Genomic DNA, 17,440 nt, shown 5'->3' on the forward strand with positions numbered 1-17,440 from the left:
TGTTATGGTTGCCATAAACAAGTTGATACTGCATTGTCTTAATCAAAACATGAATAACGAATGGCATGAAACGAATTTCTCTGCAGGAAATCCGTGAGCTGCAGAGCCAGATGCAGGACACTCAGGTGCAGATCCAGATGGACATGTCCAAACCTGACCTGACCGCAGCTCTGAGAGACATCCGCATGCAGTATGAAGCGATAGCTGCCAAGAACGTCGCAGAGGCCGAGGACTGGTACAAGTCTAAAGTAGGGCATCATATCCACGTAGCAATCATTGCCACAATTGAAAAAAAAAAAAAAAAAACCTCTTTTTAACAAACTTTTTGAATGTGAATATATAGCCCAGTACTCAACCCTCTTTCCTCAGGTCTCAGATCTGAACCAGGCTGTGAGTAAGAACAATGACGCCCTTCGCTCTGCCAAACAAGAGACGATGGAGTACAGACACCAGATCCAGTCCTATACCTGTGAGATTGATTCACTCAAGGGCACTGTGAGTATCAAATACAATTTCGCTTGCCATGTGAAGCATTTCTGCTCAATTTATCCACCCATTATAATCTGTTCTTATGATTTGGAAGCGGATTCTTCAAATGTTGCTGCATTTTGTTGCTTCAATTTCACATGATCATGTTATCCATGCCATTCACTTCCTTTTCATCCACTGCTAATTTTACGCCACAGAATGAGTCTCTGCTGCGTCAAATGAGAGACATTGAGGACCGCATGAGTCGCGAGGCTTCTGGCTACCAGGACACTATCGCCCGTCTGGAGGAAGACATTGCCAAGATGAAGGTCAGTACTGTATTTTATATTCTATCGGCCTCTGAAATAAAACCAAATCCAACGGATGCATAACTCATTAATTCAGTTCAAAGAGAATGTGATGCCCTGCCAAGTGATACTTGGCATCCGTTTGTCACAGATGCATTTATTAGCAATCGTCACAGTGCTTGAATGTTTGGACAAGGTGTTTATTTGACGACACCTTTGGTTTTCCAGGATGACATGGCCCGTCACCTGAGGGAGTACCAGGACCTGCTCAATGTTAAAATGGCTCTAGATATTGAGATTGCCACCTACCGCAAGCTGCTGGAGGGAGAGGAGAGCAGGTGACTTACACTCATGGAAATTGGTCGGCAATGATAGAACGTTTTTATACAAATCCGGAAACATCCTACGTTATTTCATGTTTAGTTTAGTCTATATGGATGTATGTAGTTTATTAGATAACTTTGTGTATATGTAGGGTGTACAGTAACACCTTAATTTCAGTCTAATACTCTCCCAACACCCTCCTCGTTGTTGATAGGCCTGGTCGAGATGATGTCATCACTGCTGTATGATAAAACTAGGTGAAAGGGGCGGCCCTTTCTCTTTTGGCTTTCCAACTTCGACGAGACATGTCTTTTTGTTCACCACTTTGGTCCCCGCTGATGTTTCATCATAAAACTCCGTAGAGCCAGAACCAGAAAGAGACACATAATTTTTCCCCAACAGGCAACCCTGCCTAAACTTTACACATCTGATCTGTTCTGCAAGAACGTATCAGGTATTTTGTATTTTACACAAAATCTGGAATTTTGGTTATCATGTTATAATTTGCTGATTGATCAATTAAGTCATTCATCGGAACCACAAAATAAGACATGACTACAAAAGCAATGTCCTTCACTTCCACATTAATAATTAATAATTATTACATTAATAATTTCATATTTAGTATTTTTCCCCAAATTTGCCAATTTTTTTATGTATGTATTTGCTGAAAAAAATCTCTTAACTTTGTACAATAAACCACTCGGTTATCGATGAAAAGGTTTCTTCAGCCGTCATCTGTACTTCTTTGAACGTGTCGGACGTTTCCCTTCTTATCCAAGAAACTTCGTCAGCAAACTAAAAGTGTCACTTTTAGTTTGCTGACGAAGTTTCTAAAAGTGACACTATTAGTTTGCTGATTCTTGGATAAGAAGGGAAACGTCCGACACCTTCAAAGAAGTACAGATGACGGCTGAAGAAACCTTTTCATCGATCGACCACTCCTGTACGACTGAGAGCTTACACAGACTACTCAGATATGTTGAAATAAGTCAATTTGAGAAAAGTGGTGCTTTTCCACCATTTGTTGCATTGGTAGGCCCCCATTAATCTTTTTTGAACACAATTGCTTTGGGGTTTTATTTATTTATTTATTTATTTATCTGCTATTCACTCAGGCTTGTTCATTTAGCCCAGGCTATTATTATGGCTACTGGGGGAACACTGTATTACTGAAATATAATTCATCTTACCAGTCTTCTTCTATTTTGCATTTCTTTGTGCTGCTATATTTTCCAGGATCACCACAACTATGCCTGTCCAAACTGCCTATTCCTCTATTGGATTTAGAGGTAGGTGAGGTTCGAAGCCTTTTCACAAACATATCCAAAGGAAAGCACAGGAAGGCACAAAAGTTTAATTATAAACCAATACCGAACATGGGGCTTGATATTTTAAGGACATTACGTAACTCCAGTGACCCATATTCCCCACTGTGTGGGGATGTGTGACATTGAACCGGAGACTCTGGGCTCACTGTTCATGGAACTGGGCTGAGAGCCATTAATGTCATCAACGTAATAAAAATAATACGATGTATGTTTATCTCCCATCCTAGAGACCAGTGCTGATTCTCAGCCTCAGCGTTCCTCTGAGATGCATTCAAAGAAGACGGTTCTTATCAAGACCATTGAGACCCGCGATGGAGAGGTTGGAACATATCCGCATGCACACATGCCACCATTAGACATCATTTATTGATGAACCAATGTCATCTTTCCCTAAATCCAAATTACATATTCTGTGAAAAAAGGCACTAGTGTCTGATGTGTAAATTGGGTTCAATACGTTAGTTGCACTTTTTTTTGCATATTGGAGGCAAACTACTAGATTTTAGGTGTTCAGGTGTTCTCCAATTTAGTCTTGGAACGGTCTTGCGCGTTAAAAGCAAAACCTGATGTAGATATACAACTGACTTGAAATATCATAATTTGTCTTCCATGAGTACTTTATTAAGGCCCTCCTCATGAGTATTTTGTAATAATGGTAACATGATGAAAATTGTACAAACCATACGCCTTCCTTACAAATATTTGAAAGTATGTCATTACACGAGATTTCAGAACAAAAAAAAGCACTTAATGAAATCAAAGTGTCTAATGACGTTCCTAAAAAAAATCATGTCTGGAGCTGAGATGAAAACTGAAGACAATTACCCTTTCTGAAATGTAGAAATGCTCAGTTACAATTTCCTACCAAATTCACATGAGAAAAAAACATGAAAAAAAGAGAATTAAAATAGATCTTGAATTGGCCGACCCTGGTCACCCTCTTTCCTTCTCACTATTCAGTGGAACCTCGGTTTTCAAACGTCTCACAGTTCGAACAAATCGGAGTTCGAACAAATTATTCGAGAAATTCTTGCTTCGTAGTTCGAACAACAATCGGTGTTCGGACGCCAATACGACGCGTGAGTGCGTACGCGAGGGTGGGGTGCTGAGCGACGTACGGGTGTATCGCTCTCTCCGTGACCAACTGTTGTGATCCGACCCGCTTACTACGCCAAAAAGCAAATGGCACACGAGGGTGCAAAATTACGCAATCCCGGAAGATGACATAAATTTACGGGACGTAGGGAAAATACCTCGGACTGGATACACTCGCGCATCGAAGGAAGAGTCCAGGTACGGTGGCGAGGTGAGTCAATCATCCGGCATTGGCAAGGTGATCGCGAACCGTATAAATGCCCCGTGTCCGTGATGAGAGAATTGACAGCAGGTGGAGGGCGGCCGGGAGAGGCAGCCCTGCCCCCCGTTGTCAACTTGCAAATGACAGGAGCAAAGAGATGGTTTCGGTGTTCGAACAAATCGCTTTTCGAACAGGGTCCTTGAACGAATTATGGTCGAGAACCGAGGTATTACTGTACTTGTAAAATGATGTAAGACACTTAACAGTTGATGGAAACACGCTCACATTTTATTTGAACATACACTTTGATCCTTCATGTTGGGTATTAAATATATTCTTGAGAGGCAGTCTTTATGTATATATATTTTTTTTCTCCTATCTCTGTTGTCTTCTACAGGTCGTCAGTGAGTCAACACAGCACCAGCAAGACATCATGTGAATGGGAGGTGATGTCAAAACATATTTACAATATGTTAGAAAAAAAATAAACATAAAAAAAGGAAACTTTGGCATCTTCCCACTGTTGTGTAATGACAAACCTCATCATACATGGCATCAAACAAAGTCAGAGCGAATTGTGATGGCACTTTTTCCACATTTTGTCTGTATGACTATGCATTTATGCGACGGGATAGAAGATGGCTTGTGTTAGTGTTTGCGGCTGGAACAAAAGTGGGAAGATGGTGGTTAAAAATGTCAAGAAACATCTATTGTAAATGGAACTAAGACATGTTTGAAATTACGATCTTGGCCTTGAGCCAAGAGCGTGTGATTGTGTGGGTATGGGTGACCATGTGGAGCTGCTTCACTCTGACTCAAATCACAAAGTAAAAGACATTCATGATTACAACTTGTTCAGTATTCTTTTGCCAGACAAACATGTATTATGGTCCTCGTGCGTGCACGACATTTCTCATCTAAAACGATTGTGTTTGCGTTTCTCACATTTCATTTACTCTTTGAGCAAGCGGGTTCCTGTTGAAATGATCAGAAGCGGTCCCTGTGAACAACGGCTCGTTAATGAGCTGGCCCTCGTCTCGATCGAGATCATCAGTGAAGCATGTCTGAAGTCAGTGGACTGAAAATGTCCGCAGAAATAAGAAGCGGAGGGGAGGGGAACGCAGGAGGAGGCAGCAAGACAGAAAGGCTGAGAGAGCACCACAGGCAGAGAGCAAGACAAAGATTATAATGAAAAGGTTATAATGGCAGAGAGATAATTACTGAAATAAAGAGAAAAAGATAGAAGGGGGGGAGGGCGGCCCGGTAGTCGAGTGGCTAGCACACCGGCTTCACAGTGCAGAGGTCGCTGGTTCGCATCCCGGTCCAACCTCCCTGTGTGGAGTTTGCACGTTCTCCTCGGGCCTGCGTGGGTTTTCTCCGGGTCCTCTGGTTTCCTCCCACACTCAAAAAACATGCAGGGCAGGCAGATTGGCCACTCCAAATTGTCCTTAGGTGTGAGAGTGACTGTTGTATGTCTTTCTGTGCCCTGGGATTGGCCGGCAACCAATTCAAGGTGTCCCCGCCTCGTGCCCGGATAGCTGAGAAGACACCCTAATGAGGAATAAGCGGTACGGAAAATGGATGGAAGATAGAAGGGAAAGTAATTTCCAAGCTTTTTTGTTGGTTGAAGAGTTGTGCCACTTGCTGTTGGATTATAGCAACATTTCCAATCAACAAAGATACATGGATTATTTACATCAACCCTTTCAGGGACAGTGGTTACTTCAGTGGACAGCGTACTGGATCATGTTTTCAGTTTACAGGGTGTGTGAAATAAATTAGATTTTTTTTCAATACTAGTTTAATTTTTCACCTGGAACCTGCTATTTTGAGTTTCATTATTATAAAAAAAGATCCCTTTTATCATGGTGACAGATGTAACCATGATAAAAGGGATTTTTTTATTAGATGAGATAACCTTTATTCATTTCACATTGGAGAAATTCCCAATTCATCTTAATAATGCGGTGGTGTGCAGGGGGTCTAATAGTCACTTTTAGTGCAGGAGAACTTCAAGCGGAACCCCGCCAGGATTTGTATTTCTGCAGATCATATTATTTTGCTTGACAGAGAACATTGAATATTTTACTGCAAATAAAGTATGAACATGCCTGGAGCCGGTTAAAGAACACTCAAGCTCAACCACAATTTCTTTCAACAATGGGTTATGTGCACCCTTATGAAAAGAAAAAAATAAAACCACACACACACTATTTGTCGAATCACATGAATGTCATTTAATCATATTATAGGTCCGTTTAAAACATGCCTTATAATAATAATAATAATAATAATAATAATAATAATAATAATAATAAAAAAGAAGTACAATAGAAATGATGGCTCATGTCTGTCTCTCGGGTATAAAAAAAACACAGAATCACTTTCATTCAAGAAAGCAACTTAAAAATGTCTACTGCACCAGAAAAAAATGGGAGAAAAAAAATCTACAATACCATCGCATAAACATGACAACAGCGAACGTTCATTACGTTTGAAATGTATTAATATCATTGTATGTACAGAACTACAGTGAGTAATCCAAACATGTCCTGCAGGAGGTGCAAGTGACAGATAAAGTGACATTTTTCTCAAATAATTTAACCGGAGCCATCGGATGTTAATACATTCAACATGTTAATGTTAATTCAGCTCTTAGCTGTTGACAATGGAAAGATACAATTAACTTGACTGCAATTGTAAACCAAAAGTTATATAGAGACACGTGGCAACATTAGACCCAGATGCAAAGTGATGACAGCAGATGACTAACAAGTGGATAAAAATGTTTTTGAATGCTTTTGAAAGCCGGTTTGCTGCAGAGTTGCAACTGAGATGATAAAGACACAAGAGATCAGAAGAAGAATTGACAAACGATAAGGAGGAAGAAAAAGAAAATGTCAGAAGTTGAACGTATCCTGCTGTACTTTAAATGCATTTGATGCAGAGAGTCAACAAATGAAATTAGATGTCACAAGTCAATAGAAATGTGCATGTGTCATATTTTCAAGCAACACTGGCAACCGGTTAGGGTTTCCTCGGCCTACTGCCCGAAGACAGCTGGGATAGGCTGCAGCACCCCCTCGACCCAAGTGAGGATGAAGCGGTTCGGGGAAAAAATATCAGTATTTTATGGCTGTTGTTTTTGGGTGTTGTGATGGGACTATCCACTTTTTGTATGGGTGAAAACAGTTGAAAGTTGAAAATAATATGCGATCCACATCTAAATGGTCACGCGAACACGTCACATAGACACTTTGTCACAATGAAAACACAAAACAGTACAAGGGAAGGGGCAACGGTGCACGTGCCCCCCCCCCCCCCAAACAAGTGCAAGGCCTGCCAAGTTTCACAAAACCACAATATATGTTGTGACACTTCAGTATTGAAGTCATTGGAATCATTTTTTATCGAATTTAAGTACATCTACAAGATGTACACAAAAAAAGTAGACATAGGTTTGCTTTTGGTGCCATACGTAATGTTGAGCAGTGGCTGCTTTTTTCATGGACCGTCAATGAAAGTAAAAATAATAAAGGGAACATAAGACCGTAAAATTGTTGCTTTCTCAATATCCATCACACAAATCCCACACAAATGTACAGAGCGAATCCAGTATTAAACGACAGAGGGCGCCATTGCACTTGCTTCCATCGCTACTTCATTAAAGTACTGTACCACATTTGGACACCCTCGCTTTCATCTTGTTTTTATGGTATTCATAAGAATGATGTTATTTACTCATGTTTTCTTATGAAAAACTCAAAATATCAACAAAATATCATATAATTACACCTACCTATACCAGGAGTGGACCCCTCACCCCACTTTAGCCAATACAGTATTTGGTACAATCCACCACTTGCAAAAAAAAACACTTGTGTATCTGCACCAACACTGTATAACATGATTTCATACGTTCACTGCTGTGTGTTGACCGCCTTGACAACTACACACGACCTACTCAAATCAGTTTAATTCCGGGGCCAGTATACACTGAAACAACTCCTGCAAATGTGCTTGTGAAGAGACATACTGTGGTGTTGAATTGGGTCAGGAAATCTGAAGAATAAAATCTAATAAGGGGAATGGAGAATATGTTCCCATATAAAACCACATCCATCCATTTTCTGTGGCGCTCATTGGGTTACCAACTGACTGAAACCACACACATTTGTTTCCAATGAATCGAAAGAAGGACAGAGTGGTTTCTGTCAATAGAAAAAGTAGGTAATGGATATATCAGGGTGATACAGTTCTGGAACTAAACTGATACCGGGATTAAAATTGGTATTTTTTTTAGGAGAGTATAACGCTGTATTGGTTCACTTGCCTGAGTGAGGCGGCATGCATTCACTTCCCACTAAGTGACCGAGAATAGTGTGTGTAGATGGCTGTATTGGGAATTTATATATTTCAGCAATGGTCAACAGCTGGTTGGTGTAACACAGTTAGATAGGATGAGAGTAAAACCACTTAGAGAGGAAAAAGACAAAGGAAAGTGTTAATCTTCCAGTGTAAATCGCCTTCTCCATGGGAATTTCTAACATCTGAAGGTGCTGACTGCTTCCTGAAAAACCAACCAATGTGACTTGTTGGGCCGCAATCCCCAAATCAGCACACATATATTACAGATGCACTTGGAAAGACAATGCTTTCAATGCATGTCTGATCGTGTGCCATTTTTTGCAGCTTCTGTTGATACTTGTTTGCTGGAGAAAACAGGTAACAAGCCAACTTCACATGCAGCTCCGTTCCTGTAGTTGTTATTTTCCTCCGGCTTTACTTTGACAGACACAACAAATAGTGTGCCAAACACATTTTTTTTGTAATTGTGTATTTCTGTAGGATCTTTACATTTCAAGCCATCAGATACGAACTGGAGCTCCTGAAGGCGCTGTGAGGGGCACTTGAGAGCCACAGTCATAGTCAAGTTCAGCCATCCGGGAGCGGCTCATCATTCGACTGTGGGAGTACGCTCGTCTGTCTGTTTGCCTGTCCCTGAAACTGCGGATGTAGCTCTGTGAACAGAAACAAATAGTGTGAGTTTACAGCTGCAGCAAACGCTGACTCAGAGACCACTTCAACCCAGACCAGGATTGACTATGCATTGTGCAGGGCCCCCCACTCCCTCAGACCCAAGATGACCCCGGTGACAACTGTCCCACACAATAGAGGTGTGTATTGTGTGGGACAGTTGTTTATTTATGGAGATGCCAAAGAGGAAAACAATTTAACTAAAAAGGAAAAGTGAGAAACCATGCTGATAAATCAGTCAAATGATGCTCTTTGGCAGGCTGTTCTATCGCTTAGGGCTATACTATACTATACTATATACTATAACGCAGCTTACACATGAAGGTTGTTGTTGTCTCGGATCAAAAGTGCCAGATGACTCCAGGATACAGAAGGGTTGATATGATAAAACCAATTTAGATCATATATATATAGGATGGCTGAAAACCATTGAAATATATTAAAAAAAACTATTCAAAGAAAATGAAGATCATCTGGAATATCACAATTGTCCCATGTAAACCACAATAACGGTCGTTATTTTTCACTTGAAATTTGAAAACTAGTTATTCATTCAGTTGTTGTGTGCAATATAGATAATATGTGGAGGGGATTAAACATACAAATGGTTTAGCCAAATTCATAACGGTCCCTGAGAGGAAACCATAACTACAACGTGGGCCGCAGTCTAGAGAGACTTTTGCCAGTCCGTCATCTTGAATGCTCAGTATGCTCGCAAAAATACAGTACATTTTCCGTTGAACTATTTGTACTTAATAGATGTCATTGAGTACATGGCTGTGGTGTATTTTTCTGGGAGAGAATATAATTACATGTTTTTAGATTATCTTTGTCACGCCCAAGCCCATTTGATAATGCGTCACTCCACAGTCTTAAGTGCAATCAACTAGTATGTGTGCCAAGAGTGCCTTAGATAAGAAAAGCCAGGTAATTAAGGGAGATGTCACACCGACAAATGGGCCGACCTCATTTAATTACCTTTGCTAAAGATACCTGATTTGTGTCTAAAATATTTTTTTTTTATCTTCAACGGGCATCAAATAATTCAATGTTATCAAGAAACACTGCGATTTACAACTGCTAGTCATTTAGATCACTTTGGAAGATGGTGCCTTCGGTCCAGGTTACATTCACGAGGGTTAGCATGTAAAGATTAACTCGCTGACCTAAAATTTACCCTTGGAGTCTACATAACTTAAGTTCATGTACTCCAGAGAACACGTCATCATACTTTCAAATAAAATCTTTTTCAGAGACAAGAATGAATCCGTTAAAAACACAAATATTTTTTATGTGATATTCATCTAGTTTGACTCTTAGAATTTTTTAATAGTTTTTGCACCCTTCTCTCCACTCCTCTTTTGGTGTTGGTTCTCCACAGTCGTGTTTGGCTTATTGTTATGTTTTTATTTGAAAATGCAGCCAAGGATTCCAATGATTTCAGTTTATTGTTAAAATGATCACAAATAGAATCACAAGATGGGTAAAATTCTGTAATATCTCAATTTAAAATGTGTTTCACTTCAGAAGGTGGGATTTCTATATTGCTTGCCTCATCAATGAGAAAACAACAAACAATTACAGTTCTAAAAGTGTAAACGTATCTTTTTTCTTTCCCCCAAAAAATAATTAACACGTGTCTGCAAATGAAGCTCTTACCGGTGAGAGCACGTCTCCTTCAAAGCGCCTTTTGGGGTTGGGCTTGCGATGGAAGCCTGGCTCAGTCTTAGGGTGAGGGCCTTTGTGAGGGTGAGGGCCTTTGTGGGGCTGCGTGCTGCGGGATGGGTTATGGGGGTGAGATGTCCCCGGATGGTGGTACTGCTGGTGCTGATGGCTGTTGGCTTTCTTCTTCTGGTCGCTATTCTGGTTCTGTTGTTTTTTCTTCTTTTTGTTCTCATTCTCCTTTTTGAGCCTTTCTTCTCGCTGCCGGATTCGCATGAGCTGCACTCGCCTTTGTTGTCGACTCAAAACCACTAGAGACAACAGGAGATAATTAGGAAGAGCAATGTTTTTAATTTCCTGCCGAAGTGAATGGGAAAACAATCACGACACATTTAAAACAATAATAATATTCACGTTTATGAGTGCTCCCATTGGAGATGGTCGCAGTGAGGAAAATAAACAAATGCAACAAATGCAACAAATGCAACATATGCAAATGATTATTTCTTCTCATTGCGGCCTTGCGCATTACGGGTGTGCATTTCTACCTCATTTTTTTAAAATAAAATCCCTAGAAAGGCCCCTGAAAAATTTCTTATTTTTCGCTGTTGCATGCGATCCTTTCGTGCAGTTAAATGAGCACAATGTTATGTAGGGATGCAAAGCAACTGTGATGCAATCATGTAAAAGCAGCCCCTCTGGACATCGTGAAAATCATAGCGTGTCACCATCTCTCTATGTCTTCTTGTTGTCAATTGTTTTGGTTGTCTTTGTGTGAGCGCATGGATAATGAGGCACCATCTGCCAGAGAATTTCTTGATGAAACCCCCCATTTTATTTTCCTCAGTTAACCCTCTGTGGACCCCCTGGCCAAATGCCACTGAGAATGTCTGCCTGTCTGTGTGTTAATGAGAGAATAGAGTGATGTCGAGGGTCCTCAGAAATAGGGAGAAAACAAAACAAATTGAAAAGGAAGACGAACCAATTATGTTCAAACATATCAGTAGTGTGCTGCTTGCAATTCAATGGCTGCCACGTGACTTTCCTCACTGTCCCACTTGAGTGCCCCGTTTACCCAATATGCACCAGTACAAACCCTGCAAGCCCCATTCTCACACTTGCTGCCTCTGCACAACCCCTATCCTCCTGTTAACAGACATGATGAAGGGATTCAAGTACAGTGATACCTCAGCTAGCTTACGAACGCTTTAGTTTACGAAGTTTTCGCCTTACGAACATTAAACTCGCGAGAATATAATCTTGGCATATGAACTACTTTTCGGCGAACGAACCACACCACACGGAGCGCCACGGTGGCTGGCGGACTAGTTTTCATCATCCATTTCCTTGAGTGCAGATGTGGTTTGTTATCAAGGATATTTTTGTTATTATGGGACCGAAAAAGACCCCACCACAGGCTAGTGTTCAGCCAAAGAGGACACAAAACACAATTACGGTCGAGCAGAAGGAGATCAACGAGAAACACGAACGAGGTGTTCGTTTGTGTGATATAGCGTCACACTACTAGCATGCTAAGTCAACCATTGCTACGTGTGACTAAGGGTGTTTCTGTGTTGTCTAAGCAACAGTCTCAGGCAATAGAAGAGATTGAAAAACTTCTGTTGATTTGGATTAACGAAAAGCAGCTAGCAGGGGACATTGTGACTGAGGGTATTATCGCCGAGAAAGCACGGCAACTTCACTCTGATATCATCACGAGGCAACCTGGAAGTTCATCATCCATTGACAACTACCATCACAAAGGTAAATAAAATGACTTGATTATACAGTACATTTTATTTCTTTAATTACAATACAATAGCACATTTATTATACATAAAATAAGATATTTTTGTGTAGTTTTAAGGCTTATTTTGTAGAAAACTGTTTTATGGGTTCTTATGGGAAATAAATGTGTGGCATGTTTCGCCATACAGACTTTCTGGGAACCAATTAAGTTTGTAAACTGAGGTATCACTGTATGACTAAATATTTTATATCACACCACAATATTTAAAAACGGGTGGAAAAAAGGATGCTCACTTGAAATAAATCCATTATGCTCATTGCAAATATTTCCAATTATTTAGAATCCCTTCCTGAGCTTTCCTTTGTTGCCATTAAAAACTAAAACATTCTGACAACTTGCACGAGCAATTGAGATTCATGTGACTACCTTTATAAAAATAAAAGCTGCGTTTTGAATTACATTGTCATTGAGGTGTTAAAATGATTTGGTAAAAAAGATGTGGATATAATTGCACGTTTTCCCAGTCCCAAGTCCCTGGGCTTCAGCGTAAGCAGCCACAAACCATGCCTGAGCTCCACCTTACGTGGTGCTAGTACAAAGTCATACGTCTTTCTTTTTGCTTATCTATTCCTGCACATGAGCAAACAAACACAAAATCTGCAAAGCGGAAGCCAAATACTACACCCTTCCTCACCCTCGGCTCAATTTTTGAAGGTATCACTTTTTTTGCATGTGGTTGCTAATCAGTGCAAAATGGTTTTCTAAGCAATGGTCTTGTTCCTATTAAGGAGTCATGTTTCCCTATGATTCTATTGTGTAGTGTGAAAGCAGCAATGTTCCCACATCTATTTCCGTGATGCGTCACTGTTTTTCAAAACAGCCTGACCGAGCTTCATCCCTCTTCTCTCACCCTCTGACTGGAAGCCATTACAGTCCATTGTTCAAATCCGTTTTTGAAGCCCGCGAGTGGCACCATTTTATGTGCCGTTGCTGTGTGTGTGCTAAATGAATGAAAGAGCAAGAGACCATACTGTATATATTTCTGTCAGTGAATGAATGCATGACTGTGAGAACTGTGTGTTACTGTATTTGCATCTTGCAGTTGTGGGTGCCATCTTGCCATCTGTGTCGTGGTTGCTTTTGGGACAGATAAAAGAGCTATTTCCCTGAACAACACATAAATACGCATGCTCGTGTTATGTTCCCTCCTGGTGGATGCAATTTCAAAAGCAATTAAAGCGTTCAGTGAACTTGTGACAAATGTAGAGCTGCTAATAACATTGCAACAGCTTGAGTGACCTCATGCTGACACTTAACAAGCTTTTCTCTAGTAATTTAATGTACAGCAATTGGTTTGTAACTTTGAGGGTAAATAAATGATACAAACAAAAAAAGCAAAACAAGTATCCTTAAAGGACAACCCACGTCTCCAGGTTGTGTCTATAATTTGTAAAATGGCTTCAAATGACTTCTACTGAGTGTATTTTACAAAGATTCCATCGCATATAGCTATATTTTACGTTTTAAGACTCGCGCTGAACATTCAGGAAGTTTTTGAGTTGGTGACGAGTCCTCACGTTACGTCATGAAAGGACCCCCCCCTGAAAGACAAAAAGATGCATTGTAGCAGTCATTCATCACGTCAATGTATTTTGTTGTACTGTTTATCTGAAAACCTTGATGTTACATCCAAAAGCCGCCAGCAGAGGGAGTCCAAGCTCCATGAAAGGAATCTATCAGCCTGTGGAAACGGGCTGATTCATTCCTCACGGGAGCTGGTCGCCATTTTTGGGTGTGACATTCCCCCCTGCTCGTTTGCCTCAAAATGACACCAAATAAATTCTTTAATCGATTGAAAACATGTATGCTTTCCTCTTCAGAACTATTTGAATCATATTCATAACTGGATGTGTAACAAGAAAGTATATTATCCGAATCTGAAGCCATTGTTTTTAATTCTCCAGCAATGCAAGACGTCTTGGCGTGACTTTCTTAAAATGCCCAATTCGCAGCTCAATTTTTTTGCAGATTTTGGACACTTTAAGTCATTTTTATTGGTGTTTTGCATTTGAATAAAAATATCATACTGCGTGTTTTGGGTATTTTAGATGCTATAAAACGTTTTTCTGATGTCAGTTAAAAAACAAAAAAGTGACGTCGGTTGTCCTTTAACTACCCTTTCATTTGATGTGTCCCGTCGGTAAGAGTCTAGTCCCGTCTCTGTGCGTCTAGTTTGGAAAATGATATGCAAATGCACCCGGAAGCACAATGTTATTCGATGTAGGCTTCCGATTGGCTGCCGAGTATGCAAATTGACAAATGAACCGAAATTCCGAAATTTCCAAACCGAACGAAGATTTCTAAATAAAGCAAACGTCTCTTGAAAAAGTTGTTATGGCCACCCGGGGGGTGACGTTCTGTAAGTTGTACGCCCAACGTAAAAGTTGCATGCCCCGGGCGTCCGGGCATACGTTATTTCAGACACTGGTCACAGGATAAGTTTTTCTGTGGGTGAGCAGTGGCAGTTTAAGATTTTCTTTTCTGCACTTCTGGCTCTGCAAATGTTCATTTTGTAGCCATTTCAGTAATGCAAAAATTGGCGCTGGACTGAAACCCACAATAACAAATACTTTATATGCTACAGTACATATGTAAGCCGTAGGTTGACAGGCTAAGGTTGGATACGACTTTTGCAGAAGGCTAGTTTTTGTTGTAGTGAAGCTTGTTGCCAGGCAAGGGTGGAGAAAGAGGGACTTTTCATTGAAGGGGGAAGCAGAGAAGGGAATCGTTGACACAACCCCTTCATGCCATTCTATTCGAAAATGTCAATGAACATAACATGGGTGGGTACTCACCCTCAGTGTGAGAAAAACCCTCTGCTGTGACTTTCCACTGAATCAGCACTCCGAGCATTGCCAGGACAGGCCACACCCCCATGATGACCCACGTGAACCAGCAGACCGACTTCTTGGGCGCCACCTGTATTGATGGCAGACAACTATTATAATGCTGTATCAAACCAACAGTCCACATGGTTAAATCATCCCTTGGACAGAAAACAACCGCAACAAATGCAAACATTTTGTGGTGTATAATGTAGGCGCACCAGCCTCAACACACCTTACCTATAAACTCAAGCGATTGCATCTTCATTTCACAGGCCCCACTCTTCCACTTTTCTTGTTGGACCTTTCAAGGGCAAATTTTGCAATTTCCAATGACTTTTTTCCATTCAGCAGGGGATTCATGATGGATTTAATGCACTCTCACAAATATGCGAGCTAAAAAGAAAGTCACACATCATGGAGCTGGTCTTCAAACCATTGCTACCAAAGAAGGGCATATTTGTCTGTCACTTGTTCATGTTGCTAACTTTGATGAATTGATTTTTTTCTTCAGAAAATACGCTAATTGTTTGCAAAGACGGCACAACATCCATTCACTGCCCCAGCATGGTGTCCATCTATTGTTGTCACCCGAAATGACCCGAAGTGATTATCATCAGAACTAATTAGAGATGGTGGGAAAAGCTGAGTGGGAAACAGGAAGGCATGTAGTCCGACCGCGGGGTTGGAGGGGAAGGACGCTAGGCACATTTTCCGACAAAACTATTAATTGGAAGTGTGAGGAAAATGTCATCCACAAATGAAATGAACACGACAAGTTAGTTTTTAAATAGTTTTATTGATTTTAGAAGCGCTCCCTGAATTTTAAGGACAATTAGAAATGCAATTTTACAACTTCTCATATGGATTTTTATGAACTTGAAGGGCCTGTGCGAAGCCTGTTTCAAAACATGTCATCACATAAATGACATTTAGATTTTTGGGCTTCTTTTCCACGTTTCAAGCAGATTAGTATTTGCAAATCGGAAATCACACTTATATGCAGCATGAGTAGCACAAAAAAGAAAACCTATTTCACGGTGCTCTTAAATTGTGAGGGTGCAAAAAGAGCTCATGAGTCATCAAAAATGATTAATTTGTGAAACCAAACAATCCAGAGACTTGCTGATTAATTCATCAATAAAGCAAGTATACACAGTTCAAGAACAGTTACTGTTGTACCAAGCCTACAAAATCTGATGTGGTATTGAAATTAAATGTGTTGGTTTGAATTTATTGGTAGGCTTGAGAAGAGTTTAGCATCGGCGCGTGGAAATATAGACAGGAGGAAGCTTTAAAGCACCCCGCGGCTCATATGAGCTGGGTTGGGTTTAACGATTTCCTGGACAAAGTGCAGTTTGACTGGCTTGCACAAGACAAGATGATTCATGACGGGAAGCCTGTATGACCCCCCTCCCTTCATCCTATGCAGTATTTCCACAGCACAGCAAATGTGTCTCACTACATACCCAGTGAAAAAAATGAAATGCTTGACTGCACATTACCAATGAGTCATAAAGGAATGTCTTGTGCATGCACTGTTGCAAGTGGATGATAAATAGCTATTTTCCACATCCCTCTATCTGCTTTGCTTATCTGCTCATTGCTTGACAGATTTGAAAATCGGAGTTTGCGGCGCTGCATCGTTCTAACCCAAATAAGGGGGTTATCTTTAGTTCTGAGCAAAGCAATTTACTCGCAATCCCAAACGACTATATCGTATTTCTGTCTGTGAGTGCAATTAAAAGTTCAGGCAGAAGCACAAAGAAACCAGTAGAAGCACCTTGAGTCTCTCATAGATGTATTGCACCATTGCAAACAGCTCGATGAAGTAATCCACTGTGATGGTAATGATGGCTGAACCAAAGGTGGCAGTAGACAAGGTCACGAAGCAACGCTGCCATTGAAGAGTGAAGACAGCAAACAGGGTACCGGAACCTAGTAGAATTCCCAACGGAACCCACACTGTTCTGGGGTGGTAAAATTCCTCCATGACCTGAAAACAATTGACACAATAAGAGAACGATTATTTAACACATTACAGATACTATACTACATCATATCAAAATGTGAATGTATCTTGGACGTACAGAGGAGCTGACCAAGTCATATGCGCCCAAAACAGAAGGTCTGGGGGGCAGATTCGGCCTGCCATTTCAATTTAGCTGGTTCGTGACAAATCATGTACGTCACCTGGCCCACCGCATCATTTTATTCGGCGAAAGCAAATCAAACTTGCAAAATTACATGATGCTTGCTAAAGTTCAAACAAAATTTTCAAATTGTCCCATGTAAACCACAAGTCATTATTTTCTACGTCAAATTTGAAAACTCATTATTCATTAATTTGTTGTGAGCTCTAAATATAATATGTGAAG

The 17,440-nt window shown here is 40.5% G+C and overlaps 2 protein-coding genes across 3 annotated transcripts in view; one reads left to right on the plus strand and one right to left on the minus strand.

The window, feature by feature from the left end:
- desma (desmin a) overlaps positions 1-4,578 on the plus strand; it is a 6,402-nt gene extending 1,824 nt beyond the window's left edge. The window contains exons 4-10 of the mRNA XM_089002006.1: positions 87-248; positions 370-495; positions 687-797; positions 1,005-1,114; positions 2,340-2,392; positions 2,659-2,750; positions 4,126-4,578. Coding sequence (XP_088858132.1) covers positions 87-248; positions 370-495; positions 687-797; positions 1,005-1,114; positions 2,340-2,392; positions 2,659-2,750; positions 4,126-4,167 — 696 coding nt within the window. The 3' untranslated portion in view covers positions 4,168-4,578. The remainder of the gene's footprint in view (positions 1-86; positions 249-369; positions 496-686; positions 798-1,004; positions 1,115-2,339; positions 2,393-2,658; positions 2,751-4,125) is intronic.
- Positions 4,579-4,729: 151 nt separating this feature from the next.
- The window catches only part of tmem198aa (transmembrane protein 198aa), a 29,207-nt gene continuing 16,496 nt past the window's right edge, over positions 4,730-17,440 (minus strand). For both annotated transcript variants that reach the window (XM_089002007.1, XM_089002008.1), the window contains exons 4-7: positions 16,846-17,058; positions 15,033-15,156; positions 10,425-10,738; positions 4,730-8,749 (exon numbers count right to left, since the gene is read on the minus strand). In XM_089002007.1, coding sequence (XP_088858133.1) covers positions 8,597-8,749; positions 10,425-10,738; positions 15,033-15,156; positions 16,846-17,058 — 804 coding nt within the window. In that variant the 3' untranslated portion in view covers positions 4,730-8,596. The remainder of the gene's footprint in view (positions 8,750-10,424; positions 10,739-15,032; positions 15,157-16,845; positions 17,059-17,440) is intronic.

This window comes from Hippocampus bargibanti, linkage group LG08 (assembly GCF_051943395.1).
Source record: "Hippocampus bargibanti isolate YZ-2025 linkage group LG08, ASM5194339v1, whole genome shotgun sequence".
Lineage (NCBI taxonomy): Eukaryota > Metazoa > Chordata > Actinopteri > Syngnathiformes > Syngnathidae > Hippocampus > Hippocampus bargibanti.